At 38.1% G+C, this 9,587-nt stretch overlaps 1 protein-coding gene across 1 annotated transcript in view; it reads left to right on the top strand.

Moving 5' to 3' along the window:
• The first annotated feature begins 4,834 nt into the window (after positions 1-4,834).
• Positions 4,835-9,587, top strand: part of LOC137010751 (cadherin-22-like) — a 120,274-nt gene continuing 115,521 nt past the window's right edge. The window contains exon 1 of the mRNA XM_067373035.1: positions 4,835-5,062. Within this exon, the coding sequence (XP_067229136.1) occupies positions 4,835-5,062 (228 nt within the window). The remainder of the gene's footprint in view (positions 5,063-9,587) is intronic.

The raw sequence follows: 9,587 nt of genomic DNA, 5'->3' as shown, positions 1-9,587 counted from the left end.
GACCTCTGCTCTCTGGTTGGCGTCTGATGAGAAGTAGCAGCCATGTTTTATAATCAATCCATGACCTAATAGGTCACGAATGAGCGCGCCCGGCTTGCCAATAGCGTTTTGGGTGGTAGTGGAGGCATTACGACTGTATCAGAAAGGCCTGTTTTGCTGGGCTTTGCACAACCAGCCTTTCCACAGAAACTTGCTAATTGACATTTTTCTACTTAGCCAAGAGAATGGCCGACCCCAAAGAGCCAGATCCTTTTAGTCAATTCATTTATGCTCCATACCACATCTTAATAAGGGCCAAATCATCATGAAAATTTCAAGAGTGCGCAATGAGTGGCTAACTAGGATGGTTTGAGGGAAAATTTAACTAGCTTTTGCTTTTTTCCCCGCTGTTAACTGCCAAAGGGTTGAGCAAAACTACTTCAGAGGAGTGCATGCACCCAGAGAAAATATTTGATACAAATGGTTTATAATTTATCATATGTACTTGGTTCGGGCCTTTCTGCAGGAAACTCTAGATAGACAAAAATGAACTAATCTTGACTTGCCCTAAATAGTTTTTCTTTGAGGCAAAAGGAAATAAACAACATTACTTTGAAGTTTCCTCTTAAGAACATTTCACACTAATTTGAAACAAACAAAAAAAAATAATATTGCATTTGATCAATGCAATGTAAAAGCAGGCTGTTTGATGCTTTTGATTGACTGGTTCTTTTGATTGGCATATTTGTGGGCTTGTGGTTTGAAGTCATAATAATAGAGTTTTTTTAGGGGCTTTCTGATGTTTTCTATTTCTAATCAGCCAAACATGCTCAAAACAGTGTACATATTTTAAGGATCAGTTGTTTTTACTGAACTTCATTTTTCTTCATCCTGTGCGTTTAGATGCAAAGTGTGACCCGAATCAACGCTTGACCTGAGATGCTAGTTGAAGCGTAGCTAAATGTCACACATGTCACAGCCCCTTAGCATCAAAAAAAAAAAAAAAAAAAAAAAAAAAACTAACAGTAAGTGCAGAAAACCTTTGTCAACTCTTGCTTTGGTAAATAAATATATCCTCATTAAAAAAGCTAAATTGCATAAGCTAAAAAATCAAGCATGAGTCCGTACTGCAGGTGGCTAATCAGCTCAGTAAGCTACCCTGGTGAAAACGGCCTGTGTTTATCTTTAGGAAATGCATCAAAGCAAAAGTCTGGGGTTTTACTATTTACCATCTGCTAAAATGCTAGTGTGGGTACTGTGCAATGAGATTGCAATAGTTTGGATCCTATTACCGTGTAAATTGCACATGGTATTTTTAGAGTAATAAATGGTTTCTGGACATGGTCTCTGTCAATACTCTCGGTTTGCACTAAAAGAAGATCACCAGGCCTAACTGTCTTCCTAAAGGCTGATAATGAGGTGATTTTATCACTCATAAAAACATACAGCATGTGCTTATTTTAGCAGGTTCTCAAGACATCTTTGTGTTTATGTCCTGTTTTTCACCATTTATGTTCAAAGTGTTAATGCATGTTGCATGCAAATCTTTGTTCAAACTGCGTGTTTATCATTTAGGAAATGCACCAGGTATGATTAAAGCAAAAGTCGGGGTTTCACTATTTACCATCTGCTAAAATGCTGCTGTAGGTACTGTGCAACAAAATTACAATAGGTTACTTTGTCCTATTACTGTGTAAATTGCACATGGTATTTTTAGCGTAATAAATGGTTTCTGGAAATTCTCCGCTTTGCCTGTCTCTCTCGATACTTTTGGTTTGCACTAACAAAAAGATCACCAGGCCTAAAGGCTGATAATTTGGTGATTTTATCACTCAGGCATAAAAACATACAGTATGTGATACTTTTATGAGGTTCTCAAGACAACTTAGGGCCCTATTTTAATGATCTAAGCTCATGGTCTGAAGCTCATGGTGCACTTAGGGCTGAATCCACTTTAACGATGGAAAAAATGGTTGGCGCGCCAGGTGCATGGTCCAAAAGGGTTGAGTCATGGGTGTGTTTTGGGCGTAACGTGCAATAAACCAATCAGAGTGTCATCTCCCATTCCTTTTAAAAGCCAGGTGCGCTTGCAACATGGTGGATTGCTTTTTACATGGAGGAATATAGACACATTCAACCTGACGAATCAGTTTAAAAACATGTGTGTATTGCCACGATTGGTCAAATAATTAGCCAATTTCATTCATCATTACTGCACATACGTAATTCTGATACATGCAATGACTAGCCATTATGACAAGTAGCATGTTTGTCTTCATGTACACAATAATAATACATACATTGTAATCCTTTTATTTTTAATATTTGGCATGTTTGTGTGCTGCTGTGCATCCCTGTGAGTGTAACAAGAGTGTGCGTGCGTTGTACACCCGCCTATAGGCATATATAACTAACGTGCCCTTTAAAAAACAAAAAATAAATAAATAAACAAATAAAATAATGCACCATTGACTTTAGAGCAGGTTTTTGTTGGTCAATGGCACAGTCGTTTTCAGCTGTCTCAAAATAGCAACATGCCAACAATGCATCTAAACACACCTCGTTTTTAGAAAAGCACGCCCATGGGCGAACAGATGGGCGCGAGTGCATTTGCTATTTAAACAACATAGGTGCTGGATGTGAAAATTATAACTGCGTCGTATGATAGAGTCCTAAGTCCTGTTTTTCACCATTTATAATCACAGTGTTAATGCATGGTGTCAGTTGTTCATGCAAAGCTTTATTCAAACCTGTGTTTATCTTTAGGAAATGCACTAGGCATGATCAAAGCAAAAGTCGAGGTTTCACTATTTACCATCTGCTAAAATGCTGGTGTGGGCACTGTGCAATAAGATTGCAATAGATTGGATCCTATTAGTGTGAAAGTTGCATGTGGTGTTTTTAGCATGATAATGAAGGCATTCAAATGGTTTGTGGACATTCACGCTTTGCTTGTCTCTCTCGATACTCTCGGTTTGCACTAAAAGAAGATCACCAGGCCTAACTGTCTTCCTAAAGGCTGAAAATGAGGTGATTGTATCACTCAGACATAAAAAAAAAATGCTGTACAGTACATGTACTAATTTTAGCAGGTTCTCAAGACATCTTTGTGTTTATGTCCTGTTTTTTTATCATTTAAGTTCTCAGTGTTAATGCATATTGCTGTCAGTTTTTTCTTGCAATTCCTAATTCCCTTTTCCTGACCGCTAGTGTTTAATTTTTCACCCTCTTTAGAAGGTCGTTTCTGTTTCAAGATGTTTCACTAAGGATGTCTTAGCTAGACGACGCAAACTGCACGTTGGCCTTCCTCCAGACGTGAACCAGCGGCAACCGTCTGCCAAAGGTTAAACTACCAATATCCTGAAGGGCCTTTCTTGGCCCACGCTCGTCCGCAGGAGTTGTAATCTTTTAGCCTTGAGGTTGTGACATTTCAGCCATGCTAAATGTTGTTGTTTTTCTCTTATTCTGAAAGCCTCGAAGACCATTAATCATTTCCTCTGCCCAACGGCGTTTTGGCTGATGCACAAAAGGGCCATAGCTTATCTTCACCTTCCTGACCAGTGTTTGTTTTAAGCATTAGGGTTGCCGCTCTAATGGATTGAATTAATTGATTAATACTTTTATCCAATTAGTGCTCCCTCATGCAATTAATCAGATAGCCCCCAGTGTAAGCCGCCTGCCATGGGCCGCAACTCGGCAGACAGATGCTTTGAGCTCAAGTTCATGATATATAAACCTCCCTTTTTCCTTTTCCAACCACACCTGGCTCTCTAACACAGAAGACATTGCTCTTGGGCTTAACACATTATCTGGATTCTTGCTGAGTACAAAGTTTCTGCTTTCAGAAATGCTTTTCAGGTAGATCACCTAAATGAAGGTCTGTTTTCTTGCTGCAGTTGTATGGAATCCGATAGAAAGTCAAAGAGTTTAGATGTGCAACCACTTTAAAGTCATTTTGTGTGTCAGAGAGGACTGCAAATTCACTGTGGCATGTATTGAATTATGTATTTGTTTAACAAGAATGAGAACGCCATAACAAGGAGCCAAGAATCGATACAGTTTGTTTCACTATTGATTATTGCAACTGGGAAAAGCTGTATAGCCATTTAAATGTGCTTTTTTGCTTCTCTAATCATTTATCTTTGCTCTGTTACAGGTGATCAGTTGCTGAGGTCGACATGAATGCATCAATGTCAGACTCTCAAACCTGCGACCCCTGGATCTTGGCATCTAGGTTGTGATAATAATGCCTTCGACTTTGAGTAACGTCTTGCACCATGACATTTGAGGATTGCTTTTTTGTCTTTTTTGGATGTGAAGTGTTCATACATGGAAATGAAAAGGTATAGAGGTAATTGTTGGATTACACCCTTTTTGTTAATGCCACTAGCCTGGAGTGTTAATTAATTTCTGGACTCACAATGGGATTGCCAAGACTGAACCAGAGAATCTTTTTTTTTGACATGCCCATATTGATGTTTGCAGTTTTGACCTGTAGCTGTTCAGCTGTTCAACAGAAATAAGACTTCAATGGCTTTGTGATTGGTATCCCGTCATTGAGAAACCCAACACAGATTTCGAATCGGAGGAGCTATAGCTGTGTATCACTGAGACTGCCTCATCTTCTCAAGAAAGAGTCCTCTTAAATGCCCTCTCTGGGACCTAGTGGCCTCTCCGATTGGAAAAAAATGACCAAAAACCTATTGGATTTATAGTTTCACTGAGCAGCGGCGAACTCTCGTTTACCTTCCTCAACTCCAGAGTCAAGGAGCTTTTCTCAAGCAATCAGGCAGTTGAGAAGAAAAGAACGATTTTCTAACTTTTGCCCCATGTAGAGACAAGAACGTTTTCAAGCATGGCTCCCCACTGGAGAGGAGGAGCTCAGGTTTTGGCAGTGACTCTGGGAATTTTGCAGTGCTGTGGATGGCTGTCCGGTCAGACTGTAAGGACTAGTGTTGGGATGATGGAAAGAGGTTCTGATCAATGGTCGATGTCTCATGAAAGGGTGAAGAGGGGATGGGTTTGGAATCAGTTCTTCGTTGTGGAGGAATACACCGGGACGGAGCCACTTTATGTCGGAAAGGTAGGACTGCCGTATGTTTGTCACGTACATGTTTTTGTTTGCTCTCTTCCTGCTTATTTTTCTATGCAAGGGAAAATCTATTGCAAGCCAAGAGAGATGCATGCACTGTGCATTTAAATGTGGCAATTCACAAATGCTTTAAGTGTGCGGATAGCGTCAGGCTAGTTGACTAGGACAGATCAAGCACAAGTTTGGCTGTAAAGCTTGAATTTCTTATAGATCTATGTGGGCCAAACTAAAACAGGTTCTCTTAAGATCTTATTATCAGCTCGGTGGAATACGCCTGTGATAGAAATGCTTAATAGGAATCTCTAACAACAACGAAAAAGTTGTTTGGTGTGCAAATTTTTTGGGAGTTTCTTTTTTGAAGTGGTGCACGGCTGGGCAATATATATTATACACAATATATTTGTATTAATTAACATGTTTTATCTGATAATGATTAGTTTTGTAATAGCTTGAGAGTGTCAAGATGCAAACTTCAGTAGCAAAAAATGCAGTCCTTTGAAGTGAATCAATAACGTTGCAAATTCATCACTTGAAAATGTTGACTGCATTCTCTGTGTACCATTTTTTATATTAAGATAATTAAAAATGGATTGGTAAGTTAGTGTGTGTGTATATATATATATATATATATATATATATATATATATATATATATATATATATATATATATATATATATATATATATATATATATATATATATATATATATATACAGGTGCTGGTCATATAATTAGAATATCATCAAAAAGTTGATTTATTTCACTAATTCCATTCAAAAAGTGAAACTTTTCTATTATATATTTATTCATTACACACAGACTGATATATTTCAAATGTTTATTTCTTTTAATTTTGATGATTATAACTGACAACTAAGGAAAAATCCAAATTCAGTATCTCAGAAAATTAGAATATTGTGAAAAGGTTCAATATTGGTGCCACACTCTAATCAGCTAATTAACTCAAAACACCTGCAAAGGCCTTTAAATGGTCTCTCAGTCTAGTTCTGTAGGCTACACAATCATGGGGAAGACTGCTGACTTAACATTTGTCCAAAAGACGACCATTGACACCTTGCACAAGGAGGGCAAGACACAAAAGGTCATTGCAAAAGAGGCTGGCTGTTCACAGAGCTCTGTGTCCAAGCACATTAATAGAGAGGCGAAGGGAAGGAAAAGATCTGGTAGAAAAAAGTGTAAAAGCAATGGGGATAACCGCACCCTGGAGAGGATTGTGAAACAAAACCTATTCAAAAATGTGGGGGAGATTCACAAAGAGTGGACTGCAGCTGGGGTCAGTGCTTCAAGAACCACTACGCACAGACGTTTCAGCTGTCGCATTCCTTGTGTCAAGCCACTCTTGAACAACGTACTGCATCAGAAGCGTCTCGCCTGGGTTAAAGACAAAAAGGACTGGACTGCTGCTGAGTGGTCCTAAGTTATGTTCTCTGATGAAAGTAAATGTTGCATTTCCTTTGGAAATCAGGGTCCCAGAGTCTGGAGGAAGAGAGGAGAGGCACACAATCCACGTTGCTTGAGGTCCAGTGTAAAGTTTCCACAGTCAGTGATGGTTTGGGGTGCCATGTCATAAGCCAAAGCTAATAGTAACTGGTTTAAGGACCATGGTATCCCTGTTTTTAATTGGCCAGCAAACTCGCCTGACCTTAACCCCATGGAAAATCTATGGGGTATTGTGAAGAGGAAGATGTGATATGCCAGACCCAACAATGCAGAAGAGCTGAAGGCCACTATCAGAGCAACTTGGGCTCTCATTGGCCAAGATTTCTAAAAATCCTTTCTTTGTATTGGTCTTAAGTAATATTCTAATTTTCTGAGATTTGGAATTTGGGATTTTCCTTAGTTGTCAGTTATAATCATCAAAATTAAAAGAAATAAACCTTTGAAATATATCAGTCTGTGTGTAATGAATGAATATAATATACAAGTTTCACTTCTTGAATGGAATGAGTGAAATAAATCAACTTTTTGATGACATTCTAATTATATGACCAGCACACACACACACACACACACACACACACACACCTACACACACACACACACACACACACACACACACACACACACACACACACACACACACACACACACACACACACACACACACACACATATATATATATTAGCTGTATTGCCATCCCATAGTGTGGTGTAGAGATATAGGCGACTTGTGCAGCAGTAATTAAGAGATTGTGAGTGTGTGCCAGGAAAAGAGGAGCTGATGTCTAAATGGGAGCCATAAAGGATGATATGGGAAATGGAAGGGGTATTCTGGAGAGAGATGATTTTATTAATAAAATTACCCAGAGTTACTGCTCCCTGTGAAGTCAGGCCATGAGCCGAGGCTATTAATAGGGGCTGCTGGTGTTGTCTGTCTATTGCTCACCGTATCAAAGACTTTAATTAGGGTGATATAGAATTAAATATGACCAATGTGCCTTTTATCGTAACGGTCATTTAAAACAATCCCTTTCGCACTGCCCTATGATTAATCTGCTAATGATCATTTTTTTAAATTTTTGGCCCCTGCATTGGCAGCTCTCTTCAATACATTTTTAAATTGTAAAATTATGTGTCTGTGGCAAAACTGCAAATATCTGTATGCCACATAATGTGCGTTGAGTCTGCAGTCTAATAACATTTAATGAACTGTGGTGTGAAAAAATCTTCGCTACAAATCTTTTGAACAATACTGCACATTCATATGGACCTATTCACATTTTTTCCCATTGTGTAGTGTAATTGGCACATCACACACAAAAACTCACTTGGAAATGTCACATTATGGGTTTCCGTTTCATGTTGAACATCGTCAAAAAGTTTGAACATTAGTGACTTTTTGAAAATGAGTCCTGCCAAAGTGACCTGTTAGATGAATAGAGATATTTTTCCTCAATATCTTTGTCTTTTATCACATGTATTTTTCATAAGGTGCTAAACCTTTGTTCCTGCTAAAGTGGATTTGGAATGACTTTCATTCTTTTAATTCAATAACATTAATTGCAGCCATTAACTTTAAGCCCAATAATGCTTCATTATGACGCCAGTCTTTTCTTCAGCAGATGTCTTGTGTTTTATTGTAAGAATGTCTTCAGAAGTGTTCCAGGAATACTGCACTTGAATTCACAAAAGCCTCCGGTGACCTTATGCTATTTACATTAGAATTTCAAACCGCATTGACTCAAAAGGCCTGTCGGAGAAACACGAACATTGTGAAGGTTAATTCTACGCATCAGTCCCTTTTCTGCAAAGAGCTCTAAGAGAGAGTGAAAGTTGCAATATTTCGTGTCGAAAAGGCCACTGCACCATTTCCCCCCTCCAATGCTAAGCCCTGAAGTCCAGACGTATGTAAACCTCGAGTCGATAAATATTAGAAGTCTCTTTGCAGGAAAAGGCAGCAGGGCAGCAAAAATGAACAGTGGAAAGAGAGTTTTTACACGGCGAACGCCGACAAGAACATCCCGCCATATGGGCAGCGCAGCAAAGTGGAAAGATTTCCACTGCGCTTTGAAAGTCTGCCAGCCTCTTCCTTCAGACAAGCGGCGAACATTGATTGATAGGATTTGAACGTGTAGCACTGAGACTCTGAACAGACGGCGGCGTTCGTAACGTGCATGCCAAGGATGTCTGAACGTGTTCAAATAATTTCCTGCAGGCTTGAGCGAACCGTTCAAACCTTCATGCAGGATTGCTTTTTGTCTTTTGAGTTTGAAAGGAAGGTGGAATGTATTTATTTAAAAACAATTAACAATTAAGTTTGGGAATCGGTTTATTTCAGCATTGAATTTTCCCTCCACTTTAAAGTTCAATTTAAAGTTCATTCCATGCATCGCTTATTGAATGAGAATATCAGGTTAAAGCTGCGTCCTACTTTGAATGTTTTATTTTTGTAGTCTCCATTTCATATCCTTTCTTCCTCTTATTAGTTCACTTCACAATTAAAATTTCCTGATCATTTACTCACCCCATGTCATCCAAGATGTTTATGTCTTTCTTTCTTCAGTCAAAAAGAAATGAATATTTTGGAGGAAAACATTCCAGGACATTTAAAATAAATAAATAAATAAATAAAATAATAATATAGTCTTTTTTTTTTTTTTTACCACAAATGCTCTTCTTGCACTGCTCTGTGATGCGCCACGCATTACGTAATCAGGCTGGAAAGTTCATTTTATATGTATTATTATATATTATATGGAACCACTAAGATTTTTAATGTTTTTAAAAGAAGTTTTGTCTGCTCACCAAGGCTACATTTATTTAATTAAAAATACAGTAAAAAACAGTAATATTATTACAAATTAAAATAACTGTGTACTATTTAAATATATTTGACAAAGTAATTTATTCCTGTGATGCAAAGCTGAATTTTCAGCATCGTTACTCCAGTCTTCAGTGTCACATGATCCTTCAGAAATCATTCTAATATGCTGATTTGCTGCTCAAGAAACATTTATGATTATTTTCAATGTTGAAAACAGTTGTGTACTTTTT

Source organism: Chanodichthys erythropterus, chromosome 21 (genome assembly GCF_024489055.1).
Source record: "Chanodichthys erythropterus isolate Z2021 chromosome 21, ASM2448905v1, whole genome shotgun sequence".
NCBI classification, from domain to species: Eukaryota; Metazoa; Chordata; class Actinopteri; order Cypriniformes; family Xenocyprididae; genus Chanodichthys; species Chanodichthys erythropterus.
This window is presented reverse-complemented; position numbering and strand designations above follow the sequence as displayed.